Genomic DNA, 13,055 nt, shown 5'->3' with positions numbered 1-13,055 from the left:
TTATTTATAAAGTGTGTACTCTATCTGCACCAGCGGAGATGGCCTTCCAACCCGCTTCCCGCACCCGGTGTACAAACGGTCCAGCGAGGCCCAAGCACGGCTCGCTAGGTTAATAATCGTGCCGGGTCGGCCCATGACCCGACGGGTCTAACAAGCCCATAACAATATGTAACGTTTAAATGATAAAAATATCTTAAAAGTATGCATTTTTAAGGTTTAAACCATATTTATTAGCTCTAAACATTTATTTACACCCACATAACCAACAAAGACACATGTTTCTTGTGTTTTATACTCTATATTCAAGTATAATATATGTATTTATATGAAAAAAAGAAAAAAAAATAAAATCGGCCTGTGCCGACACGGACCCGGTTCACTCCGTGCCGTGCCGGGTTCGTGCCGAACCAAATCCGCGTTGGGTTTCGGCCGCCCGGCAAGCTCGGTCTGGAATCTATATCTCGGTCTGGAATCTATATCTCCGGGCGATCACACGAGATATAGGGCCTGTTTGGTTCAGTTTTTTTCTGACCAGCTTTTCTGAGAATTTAGCTGTGGAGAGAATTTGGCTGTATAGAGAATCTGAGTATCATTAGAATTACATGCGGATGAAGATAAAGTTATCCATGTGGCTCAGGATCTATAAAGTGATAGATTACTACTATTGCGACGACTCAACCGATTATATGTTTATGTTGATTTTGAATGGTTTTTACCCAAATGAATTTTATAGAAGCTGTCTGAAAAGCTGAGTATTTGGCAGTCCGCATCAGCTTTTGGTGGCTAGAAGGTGCGAAAAGCCGAAACAAACGTGGCATAGAGCCCCCACGCGCCGGGTCCAGCCAGGTGCCGCAGGATAACCCCGATCCCGTTGCTTCGCGCCAGCACGCCACGCGGCCCGGCCCAGTTTGCGAGGACGATGCGGGCGCACGCAGCGGCATCGCAGGACGCAGCAAAGCCCTGAAACCGCCCCCACGTCCCCCTCCCCGCACCGCAGAGCCAGTCAGAACAGTAACACCGGAGCGGCAGCTGCAGTGGCCGAGGCCGGAGCACGCAAGGTGAGATTTTCTTCTTCTCTCCCCCCCCCCCCCTGCGCACACACACACCTCCCTTTCTTCCTCCTCCGCCCCGTCTCGATTCGTCGAGGGTTCGTTGGATTCGGGTACGGCCGCCGCGCTGGGTGGAGGCTCCGAGGTTGGGGGAGGCGCGGGGGTGACCGGGCTGTTGGGCCGCTGGTTGGGGATACGGGTTCCGTCGTCGCCACCGGGTGCTTCCCTCCGCTCCCATTCACGGCGTCGTTGTCACGGGAGCTGTTGGGGCTCCGGGTGATGCGGTTCTCTCTCCCACTCCCCCTTTTTTTGTTTCCAGAAAAGGGATTCGGGAGGTTAGGGGCCGGGGGCAGTATCTCTTGCTCTGCTGCGATGGATGCGTCGTTCTAGTGTGCACGTTACGGCAGACAATCGATTTTGTCTTGTTCAAATTGTTTGTTTACCTCTGTGATTTATTACGTGCCCCATTTTTTTGTGTGTCTGGGGGGTGGGGGTAGGATACAATTGGAGCTGGCGGTGTCGAGTAGGGCAGACAGAGCTGGCAGAGCAGGGAAGCAGGCGGTGTGAGTAGGGCAGACTGGCGGCGCCGAGCACAAGCAGGGGTCCTGCGAGCCGACCGCGAGCAGGGAGGTAGTGCCGCCGCTGCGGGGCAGCAGGGGACTCGGGGCCGCGAGCCCACTACGCAGGGAGGATGGCAAGGAGGTGGTGGCACCGAGCGCGAGCAGGGGAGGAGGTGCCAAGAACGAAGGGTCACGCCGCCGCGAGGGAGCAAGATAGTAGGATGGGGAAGCGGTGAGCTCAGGCAAGGTGGCTTACCGGCGACAAAGCCTAGGGAGGCGACGAAGGCACTGTGGCGGCTGGCTGGAGCAACGCATGGAGGCTACGGGCATGAGGCGTGAGATGGAGGATGCATGTTTTAGGTTAAGTGAATTTACAAAATTGGGCTAGGCTGGGCTGGAAAAGCGCTAAAACATGGCCTTTTTATGACCCAAAGCGCTTAAACGCTTAAAAGGGGCGCTTTAGCGCTTCAAACGAGCGTTTTATGTTTTTCATGAAACGTTGCAGTGCTTTACGTACTAAAAACTTGGTTGGGGAGGGAAAGACCTCCCTCTCGACATTATATTAAGAAGAGACCGAAACATGGTCCCGGTCGAGAAAACCCCTGAACCCTGGCCCCCGTCACTAACGGGCCGATCAATTGCCCACTCTGCAATGGCCCAGCTGGAGGGTGGCACGCAGGATATTGATCCCCGAGAGCGGGCGGGGCACAACGAGTTTTTTTTAACCAAGCCCGAAATTCGCCCCCGAGGGGGATTGAACTCGAGACCTGGAGGTGCTACTCGGAAGCCTTTACCATTACGCTAGAGGCCCTTTCACAACGCTTTATGTCCTCAGTAGCGCTTTAGTGCTTAAAAGGTGCTTAAGTGACTTTTAATAACATTGCCAAGAAGTCATCCGTGCCTCCATCACTTGTTCAAACACTAGTCATACATATCCTTAATAAGTCTAACGTACTTTGTTGGAACTTTATGTTTGTCTAAAGTCCACGACATAACATTCCTTGATATTTTGCCTTAAGGCTTCTCCAAGTCAATGAAAATCATGTGTAGTTCTTTCTACTCCCTATACTGCTCCATCACTTGTCTTATTAAGAAAATGCCTTCCATGGTTGACCTTTTGGGCATGAAACCAAAGTGGTTCAGAGATCCTCGTACAATGCCCGATAACTATTTACTATGAACAATCCTACTAAATGCAACTCTGTCATTGTTTAGATATTTATGATTAGTTATGGGTTCTAGGAGAAGTCTAAACCTTGTTTGACCCATTGCCTGTAATGTAGATACAATTTTCTGCATTTTATAACTTCCTTCTCTTCACCTTTTGTTTTTCAAAGAGTTGTGCACATTATTTTGAGCAGTGTCAGTACCTTTAATCTTCAACTTGTTTATAGGTATGGCTTAGATTTCATGGCATTTTTAATGCCCCTGTTGTTTTCCATATGATGCGTTTTTGTCTCTATTATTTCTGCATGCTTTAGGGTACTCTATTCTGAAATTTTGCCATTGATGGTCCATTGAATATATTGTACTCGATTTTTCAATAATCTATAGGCATGGATAGATACCAAAGGGTAGAGAAGCCTCGGAATGACACACCAATCAGCCAGAATGAGATTAGGATTACTACTCAGGGGAGGATGAGGAACTATATCAGCTATGGGATGTCGCTGCTTGAGGTGACATGCTGTGATTCAATCTTGGCTTTGTTGTTACCTGTCATAAACATAAGCATTGATATTATTTGTCATATTTAACTATCCCTCCTCAGCGCTTGCGATAAAAAATCATGTGAAGTCGAGATATTGGTAGGGGCAACAATTTGTTTGGTGTGTGCTTTTTTTACAATGTAATAAAACATTAAATCTCCCATCTGCCATTTGCTTGTCTATATTATTTATTGTGAGAAAAGGCCTCTAATTGAGTTGGTTAGGTGGTCTGAGTAGCATTCCTCAGGTCATTCTAAGCAACGAGACTCGTAGTGTCATCCTCTCGATGAGAGAAAGACTCGTTGCTTACAACACCGGGGGCTCGGTGCAGGGACGAGCAGGCGGGTTGGCGGGAACCGAGGGAGCGGCCCGCTCGCGACGGTGGTAGAGGAAGGCGGGATCAACGAAGTGAGCCAGACGGGGGGGGGGGGGGGGGAGGCGACGGGGCTGCACTCGTCGACGGGGCTACTCATGGCGCAGGTGGAGGAGACGAGGCCGTGCATGGCGCGGGCGTGGTCGATGGGGTCGCGCCTGGCGTGAATAGAGGCGCTGAGCCGGGTGGGTTGCGGTTGGGAGCGACCGTGGTGGAGGAACAGGATGATGATGCGGTGGGGGAGGAGTTCAAGGCAGCGGGGCTCCTTGTGGTCAGGAGAGTAACTGATGAAAATACATCGACTAGAGCGAGGAGATAGCTTGTCAGGATCAGTGCGGAGGTGTTGGGATAGCAGGCACAACCGAAAACACGAAGGTGGTCATAGGAGGGGATTGTGCCATACAAGGCAAAGTGGGGAGTGGACCGCTCACCGCCTTCGAGGGGAGTCGGTTGAGGAGATGGGTAGCGGTGTTTAGGGCCTCTGGCCAGTAGCTAGCAGGGAGAGACGCTTGAAAGAGAAGGTAGCAGATCATGTTGGTAGTGGTGCGAATGATGCGTTCGGCCCGACCGTTCTGGGGAGAGGTGTAAGGGCACGAGAGGGGCAACTGAACGTCGTGGGAGAGGAAGAAGGAGCAAGAGGCGGAGTTGTCGAACTCACGGCTATTATCAGACTAGAGGGCACAGACCGAGCGACGGAACTGGTGGAGACCCAAGCGAAGAAGTGGGTAAAGGTGGAAAAAGTATCAGACTTGAGGCGTAAAGGAAAGGTCCAAAGAAAGTGAGAAAAGTCATCCACAATGACCAGGTAGTGCTAGAAATTCTTTCTCATATATAGAGTTGCTTGCTTTGCTGACCCAAGGCTTTGCTCAGATAAGCAAGGGGCCTAGCCTTTTGCATAAGGACTGCTCCAATCCCGTCATCAGAGGCATCTGTTTCGACTTCGAATGGTTCATCAAACTGGGGTAAGCCAAGGACTGGTGTTGATGCCATTGCCTGCTTGAGGACACCAAAGGCCTTGTCAGCAGCTGAGGTCCACTGAAATTGTTTGTGCCTTAGGATTTGGGTTAAGGGTTTTGCCAAAACACCATATTTGGGAACAAATCTCCTATAATACCCCGTGAGACCGAGGAACCCTCTCAAGTCAATGAAATTGGTAGGATTTGGCCATTGTAGCATGGCTGCTGTCTTGGCTGGGTCTGTGGATACAGGGTCCATAGATGATATGGCCCAAGTATATCAACTCTGATTTGGCAAAACTGCATTTCTTTCTCTTCAGGTAAAGTTGGTCATCTCTGAGAGTAGTGAAGACAACTCTGAGGTGTTACAAGTGCTCTGTGAAGGAGGAACTGTATACTATATCATCTATGAAGACCATGTCAAACTTCCTCAAGAATGGTGCCAGGAGGGAGTTCATGGCACACTGAAATGTAGCTGGGGTGTTGGTGAGACCAAATGGCATGACTTTGAACTCGTAGTGGCTATGAAGACTATGTCAAACTTCCTCAAGAATGGTGCCAGGAGGGAGTTCATGGCACACTGAAATGTAGCTGGGGTGTTGGTGAGACCAAATGGCATGACTTTGAACTCGTAGTGGCCATGATGCGTCTTGAAGGCAATCTTAAACTCATCACCCGACTTCATTCGGATTTGGTGATACCCCGCAGTCATATCCAAACTAGTGAAAAACTTGGCACTTGCCAACTCATCCAGTATCTCATTGACCAAGGGCATGGGAAATCTGTTTTTGATAGTCAAGGTATTGAGTCTTCTGTAGTCCACACAGAATCTCCAATTGCCATCCTTTTCTTGCCCAAGGAGAATAGGAGAAGCAAAAGGACTCATACTTGGAACTATGAAGCCAGCCTCCAGTAACTGATTTACCTGTCTCTCGATCTTATTTTTGTGAAGAGGGGAATATCTATAAGGTTTGGTGTTGACAGGGATAGCTCCAGGTAAAAGGGAAATGGCATGGTCATATGTTCTATGAGGTGGTAGTGTCAAAGGAACTGAGAAAAGATCCTGAATCTCCGAGAGAGTAAGGTGGCTACTGCAGGGGGCATGTCTTGCTGAATCTAGTCAGGGACGTGGTCGAGTAACACACAGGACCAAACCTCGTTGCTCTGGAAAAGTTTGTGTAGCTGATGTTCTAAAATTTCAGTAACTGGTGCAGAGCCGGCTGGTGCCCCCCCTGCAACTGAACCTACTTACTTGCCTTTATCTTTGAACTGCAGGAGCTTGTGTTCCCAATCACATTGCATGGGGCTGTGGTTAGTGAGCCAACCATAGCCAAGAATTGCATCGTATGGTCCTAGGTCCAGAATTCCCATATCAGTCTTGTAGGTGTGACCCCCAGCCCACCATTCAACACCCTGAACCATAGAATTGGATAGTGAGGTCTCTCCACTTGCCACTGTGACCCTGATAGGGGAACATGGAACTGGAGATAGGCCTGTTCGAAGGACCAATGATTTCAAGTCATTGCGATTAGTCGGTCTAGTCAGTTTTAGTGGTGCGACTAGGGATCTGGCCCGATCAGGTCAACTTATCGTCTGGTTGTCCGATTAGTCGTCGACCAAATGCGATTAGTCGTCCAATTAACGTGTAGACGTCCAATTTAGCTGTGGGCTGGACAACTAGTAATAAGGCCCATTTAGTGTAACCCTTAGGGTTTTAGCTAAATAGGGTTGCCGAGTGCTTGCTCCAAATGCAGTCTACTGTTCCGAGGGCTGGTCTTCTCTTCTCTCCTCTTATGCATTGACGCACCTATCTGTACCCTTCACGGCGGCGTCGGCCCAGCAACTTGCAGCGGCAACATGAGTTCATCATCCGACGATACATGCACTGATGCACCTCTCTGTTGATCTGTTGTCTGTTCCGGTGTTCCCACTCTTGAATTCCCTCTCAGCTTCTTTCAATTCCTTTCGTTCTTTGTGAATGTTCAATGATGTTCTGTAATCTGAATTGTCCACTGTCCTCTAGTATAAAATTGACAGTGCTTCTGAATTCTGAAATCTGAATTCTTCACTGTCCGGTTCTAGTATTCATATTTGTTATGTTTGGTTACTTTGATGACTAGCGCCCCTCCCCCGCGCCCGCATTGTCCAGCGAAACAAGCACATGCAAGCACGTGAAGCCCAACTCTGCATGTCCGACACATGCAGCTTGCATGTAAGTGCACTTGATTTCTCCCTAAAAAAGGTGTTTGCATGCATATTTATTGTTCTACTTAAAAAATAAATATCTACTAAATTATGTGTTGAAATTAAAAATCGATTTCACCATTGGGTTCGTCGCGATGAAATCTTCAAAACTAGATCTCACTTAACATATTTATCTCGGAGTATATCAGGGTCAGTCATTCCATCTTTTAGTCTCAGTCATTCACAAAAATGATTGATATAGTAATCATGATTGATATAGTAATCATTTAGTTAGTCAGTCATTCTACAAAAAGCAGACATTATGGGAAAGAAAGTGAACGAACTCAAGCATTCTATAAATACTCAGTCATTCCATCTTTTTAGCCTTAGTCATTTATGCGAATAACTGAGATATGAGTCATTTAGTGAGTCAGTCATTCTAAAAAACAGACATTACAAAAAAAAAATGAACAAGCTTAGTCATTCTATGAATACTCAGTCATTTTATATTTTTAGCCTTAGTCATTCATAAGAATAACTGAGATATGAGTCATTTAGTGAGTCAGTCTTATTAGAGGAAAGAAAGTAAACAAAATCATTCATTCTATGAATACCCGGTCATTCTATCTTTTAACCTCCGTCATTCATGAGAATTACTGAGAGATAAGTCATTTTAGTGGGCCAGTCATTCTAAGAAAAACAGATATTATATGAAAGAGAGTGAACAAACTCAATCGTTCCACTTTTTATTTTCAAATCATCAGTATAGATATGAATAATTATTAGATTTTATGTACAAAGACGAATATGGCTTTAGTGGTTGTAGGTGTTCAAATCCTCACGCACTCTTTTTTTTGCTCATTTTAGCGTGGGGCCAGGCTAGACAATTAGAGGAGCGCGGGGCTTGGGCAGGAGGAATTTCGCGTGGGGCCGGGTTGGGCAAAGGAGGAGCGGGACTGCGGGAGCACGGCAGCCTGGGCAGGAGGGAGGAGCGGAGTGAGAAATTCAAATTAGGCGCAGCGACTCGCTAGAGAAGCTGGTGCCAAATAACTAGGGTGCCAAATAACACTACCGTATGTCTCTCTCTCTATATATAGGTCTTGTACCTATATATGCAGGAGGGCAAGTAGGGATGACCAGTTGACTAGGACCCGATCAGTTGACCTAATCGTCGTCCTAATCGCGATTAGTTGCCTGGTCGCCCAAGTGTCTTGACTAGCTAGTCGGGCGACTTGAAACCATTGCGGAGGACAATGTAAGAGTTGAGAAAAGATGTTGAACTGCCAGAATCAACCAAGATGAGTATGGATGTATTGTTCAGAATAGCTCTCACTTTCATGCTTCCAATAGAATCAGTGCCACTCATAGCGTTCAGTGATAAATGGCACAGGCCCTCAGCAGCTTCATCCTGACGCTCAAGTTGTTGCAAGATATCGTCCGATAGGTCCATGGTAAGATCTTCAGTTGACAGAACATTGAGTTGAGGCGTGGTACATTTTGCACACTTTGCCAGATGTCCTGGTTCAAAATTTTCGCCACAAGCATAGCATAGCCCATGTAGGCGACGATATTCCCGAACCTGCCTTTCCTTGGTTAGGTGTCCTCCTGGTTTGTTGTCAGCACGGGGCACAGTAGGCAAAGCTTTGGCGTTGAGGAAGCCACGGTTGGGTTTCAGTTTCACCTTATAGAAATGGTCCTGGTGAAGTTCAGCTAAGATCATGGCCTGATTGACTGATGTTGGCAGAGCAGCTTGCACCAATCCTTGAAGATCAACACGCAACCCTTTGATGTATTGTGCGACAAAAAAGTTTCATCAATCTCAGCATTGTACAGGGATATGATGTATCTAATGTCCTCAAACTTCTTGTTATACTCGGGTAATGGACCTTGCTGTTTGAGGGACAACAATTGTTGCATTGCATTGGGGTATGACTGAGCACCAAACTTGGCTCTTGATACCAACTGTGATACCCTGGGGCCATGATTCGCCACCACCGGACATGAGGTATGCACAGAGTCGCCGGTGAGCCGGGTAACGAGGTGAGTAGGGAGCCGGAACAGGAACTTGCTCTGTTCGGCGTAGGGTTTTCTATTATTAGATCGGGAATAGTGTTCTCGGCCTTATTACAAGTATTTAAGGATCCCCTTACAAGCCAACGGGCTGGCCCACATGCCATACACTCCCAAGCCAAATACGCCGGCCTTCACAGAAAACACCTTCGGCTCCTTCAGTCTTCTTCCACGAGCGCGCCCGCACCCACAGTGGCGGGCCCAGGATTTAGAAGGCGGGTATTCAAAAAAATTAGGATAATTTTTTTCTAGACCTAAAGCTTGTTTATTAGCATATATATAGTTAATTATATATAATCTATAATTAGCACACACAATATAGTCATAACCGATTCAATAACTAGCCTACTAAACTCAAATTTCATACAACTATTTCAAAAAATTTAAATCGCTAATGCCTCGCACTGTCGCTAATGTCCCACCACTACCTGACAGCTCTTCCCTGGTACGACAATAGAGATTGGAGATTTTTTGCCGTGAGATACTAAGATTGGCTATATCACTTCATTGGATCTCATAGGACACAATCACACAATAATTTATTGGGCTGGGTGGGTATGGGAAGTAGCAAGGAGATTAGAGATATTTTGGTCTAAGTTAACAGGAATTCCTCCACTTATTTGATCCATTCTTATTTCCTATGTATATATACTATATATATGTATATGTTGTTTTTGTCAAAATAATGGGTATTCAATTGAATACCATTGAATTGAATGAGGCCCGCCCCTGCGCACCCATCTCATCGATAGTCGGGTCACCAGACGTGACAGACTGCCTGTTTCTAGTTGTCCCAAACAGATTGTTGTAGAATTCAAACAGAACTTCATGTTTGTCTTCGTGAGAAGTGACAACCCGATCACCATCTTTCAGTTTGGTGATTGTATTTATTCTCTTGCGGAAGGCAGCCTGTTTGTTGATTATATTTTCAGTCTGATATTCTGCTTTTATAATAGTTTCTGTCCTGTTTCCATTCTGATATATAACAATTCTTAGCCCTTTCCCCTTACTGGTGACTAGGGATGTAATTAGATCAGATGTGGACGGATATTACTGTAGGGATGTAATCATATCAGATACGGACATATATTACTTGTTCTATATTTGTTTTTTTCATATTTTCTTACTTGTTATATATTTGTTTTTTTCATATTTTCTCTTCGGATCGGATACGAGTATTATCGAGTTGTGTCGGATAAGATTTGAATAGATATCGACATCTTAAATATTCAACTTTGAGTATACGGATCAGATATTGAATACTTGGACTCAGATATTGATTAGATCTTAGCCTTCTTAGATGGATCGAATTCGAATATGGACGTATAATATCCGTACCATTTACATCCCTACTGGTAACTGTTTAGCAATCCTTGCGTTTTGTTCAGAGTTTGTTGTTTCAACTGCTATGAAGCTTATTGGTTTGATACGAAATACACAAATTCACATATAGTTCAGAGCATTTAGAAATTTCTGTCATTATTATTTGTACTTGTTGTTTCATCAACATATATAGCATATTCTTCTAACCATTGTTTTAATATTTATGGGCCAAAGATATGCCACACTACATTTGCCACTTCTATTTGTGCAGTAATCTTACCACAGCTGAATTGATATCTGATATTCTGATCCAACTTTTCTTATTATGAACTTATTCCTTTCCACTTCTACAGGAAAATGGACACGATGAGATTAGTATCAAGGCCATGGGACAGGCCATAAATAAGACAGTTATGGTTGTTGAATTGATTAAGGTTCGTAGTAGTAGCCTCTTCTGCCTTATAATACTGCTATTGGAACTTTTATTAATGTCTCATTTTTTTATCTGGCACTTGACTGTTCTTCCAGAGAAGGGTTGGAGGTCTTCATCAGAACAGTGCCACTGAATCTGTTGATATCACAGACACATGGGAACCTTTGGAAGAAGGCCTTCTCCCGTAAGGATATTCTTATATTCCTTCAAACAGAAGGAGATTGAAACGCTAACACACTTCCTTACACAGACTAGAGACAACTCGCCATGTGTCGATGATCACTGTGACGTTATCAAAGAAGCCTCTGGATACATCATCTCCAGGGTAAGTCAAAAACCTGTCCTCTGGCTACGGACACAGAAGAATTGCAGCCTTGGTCACTTTTCCTTCCTTAATTCGTAAATGGTTGTTTACTGTTTTGAAATCTTCTGTCAGCTTGCCTGCTCATTATTGGTTATGTTCTATTTTGTACTTAGATACCAACCACCTATCCCAGCTGAAGAAGTGAAACCTGCTTTTGACTATGACCATGAAGGTAATATTCTCAGTTGATCTTCTCTACCTGATGCTGTAGTTAGGATCATTGGATAACAACCATTTTGTTCATGATTATTTAGATTCGTATCCTACTGGCCGTGGAAGAGGACGTGGTGGTGGGAGAAGAGGCAGGGGAAGAGGTATATGTATGTTCTCATGTTGTCTTATGTGAGCAGCAAAGGCAATAGTCAGTTTCTTGGACAGTATCTCTTACAATGTAATTTTATGATGCTGACTTGCTAAGTCATGGTCACACCATGCTCAGTCAGTCCCGTACTAGCTACTTATGTCGGCTTTTATGCTCAATATCATAACAGCTGTTTTTAGGCATTCACAACATGTAAAACTAGTCAACTGCAGCTGCAGTCCAGGTTTTAGTTTGGGATATCCCATCTATAACTTAAGCCAGCACATAAATGTATTTTTATTCCCTGAAATCGGTAGTGTGTTTGAAAAATAAATGTATTTTTATTAATTCTAGCATTCGAATATGCAACAGGTATGAGCAATGGTCCCTCTCCACCCGCTTATGGTTACAATGAAGAGTGGGGTGAGGAAGGAGATTACTATAATAGAGGGCGTGGGAGAGGAAGGTCACGTGGACGAGGCAGAGTGCGTGGTGGCTACTATGGAGGCGGGAGGCGTGGTGGCTACAGTTATGGCTATGGTGCGAGAGGCGGGTACTATGAAGAGCAAGACGAATACTATGATGATCCTGAAGAATATGCCCCTCCAGGCCGTCGTGGTAAGTCCAGACTGATGGTTTTACATGTTGATGATTGCGTTTTGCTTTGCATTCCCAACTTCTCATGGCTTGTGGTCTGCTTGTTTCACAGGGCGTGGCAGAGGAAGAAGGGGGATGCCTTGGCGTGGCCGTGGAGTCTACTACTAGACGATGCGATGCGATGCGATGCGATGCGACATGCCAAACGGGTGTGCTGAAGCTAGCAATGGCGTGCTTGGTTGGTTATCTGTTCTATGGAGTTCCGACCCAGACTAGAATTACCCAGCAGGGTCCTTCCAGGTGCTGTGCCTGTGCAACTCGTCTGGGCAAGTTTTGTGGCTCGCTCGTGGTTTTGTAGCTAGGTTAAGCGAGTGAAGTTTAATCACTCGGTAGCAGTGTTTTCCCCCTTCGGACGGCATGCATGTTGTTTATTTTGCTGCTAATCTACCTACCTTCCAATTTTGTATGGATGGTGATGGATACTGGATGCATCAGTTTCATATTTTTTTTTCTCCTGGTAAATCTGTAGTTTTTATAAAGACGGTTACACTGATACCTGATGACAAGATGAGGCAGGAAGTTTGTTATGCTGCAGAATAAGAGCAGCATGAAAAAAAATGAATACAGCTATCGTTGTTAGTGTACTAGCATTTATCTTAGCGCTAGATTAGTTTCCAGTATAATCATCATCTCAGTACCTCATCATTTTTCCCATAACATCATTGTTACATTATTTTTTACAGATTTATTTTATTGTACTCCTAAAATGTGGTTATCTGTTTAAATTAATTTCTTTAATAATTATTATTATAAAATATCTTACATGAATTAATGAATTATTGCTACCGAGTTTTATTTGCTTAAATAGATAAATTAATTAATAAAAATGTTTTGCATTCATGTTGAGTTTTTGTTTGTTGCAATTTATGTTTGAAATAGAAAATTTAAATTAGTTCTAAATTAGATTTAAATTTTAAATTTTAAATAGAAAGCAGAAATTAGAAATATAAGCTAATATAATGTATCGATGTATGTTTGGTTGGTTTGTTCGTACATGACGTCTTTTAGGTAAAGTCGATATATATCACAATAAAATAGTTTAGAAAATAATCCTTTCAACTCGTGTGTAATACCTA

At 44.7% G+C, this 13,055-nt stretch overlaps 1 protein-coding gene across 9 annotated transcripts; it reads left to right on the top strand.

The window, feature by feature from the left end:
* The first annotated feature begins 844 nt into the window (after positions 1-844).
* LOC100276330 (uncharacterized) lies at positions 845-12,566 on the top strand. Of its 9 annotated transcripts, none has more exons than XM_023302180.2 (10): positions 860-1,058; positions 3,164-3,288; positions 6,768-6,859; positions 10,578-10,658; positions 10,753-10,841; positions 10,908-10,982; positions 11,135-11,193; positions 11,276-11,335; positions 11,695-11,940; positions 12,032-12,566. In XM_023302180.2, the coding sequence occupies exons 3-10, from the start codon at positions 6,809-6,811 to the stop codon at positions 12,085-12,087; spliced, it is 717 nt and encodes a 238-aa protein (XP_023157948.1). In that variant the 5' UTR covers positions 860-1,058; positions 3,164-3,288; positions 6,768-6,808; the 3' UTR covers positions 12,088-12,566. The 9 variants fall into 9 exon arrangements, with proteins under 9 accessions (XP_023157947.1, XP_023157948.1, XP_035822694.1 ...); XM_035966801.1 differs by having other exon boundaries at positions 4,968-6,859; XM_035966800.1 differs by having other exon boundaries at positions 4,968-6,859; positions 11,276-11,341.
* The last annotated feature ends 489 nt before the right edge of the window (positions 12,567-13,055 follow it).

The sequence above is a fragment of the Zea mays genome, chromosome 4, assembly GCF_902167145.1.
Source record: "Zea mays cultivar B73 chromosome 4, Zm-B73-REFERENCE-NAM-5.0, whole genome shotgun sequence".
Lineage (NCBI taxonomy): Eukaryota > Viridiplantae > Streptophyta > Magnoliopsida > Poales > Poaceae > Zea > Zea mays.
Note: the sequence above shows the minus strand (reverse complement) of the source record. Positions and strands in the feature narration are given on the sequence as shown.

Bases quoted from the DNA above. Each gene is read 5' to 3' on its own strand.
- LOC100276330 (XM_023302179.2), top strand. From the start codon at position 3,166: ATGGATAGATACCAAAGGGTAGAGAAGCCTCGGAATGACACACCAATC. The intron at 11,194-11,275 runs GTAATATTCTCA...ATGATTATTTAG, and splicing joins TTTTGACTATGACCATGAAG to ATTCGTATCCTACTGGCCGT. The intron at 11,342-11,694 runs GTATGTTCTCAT...AATATGCAACAG, and splicing joins AGGCAGGGGAAGAGGTATAT to GTATGAGCAATGGTCCCTCT.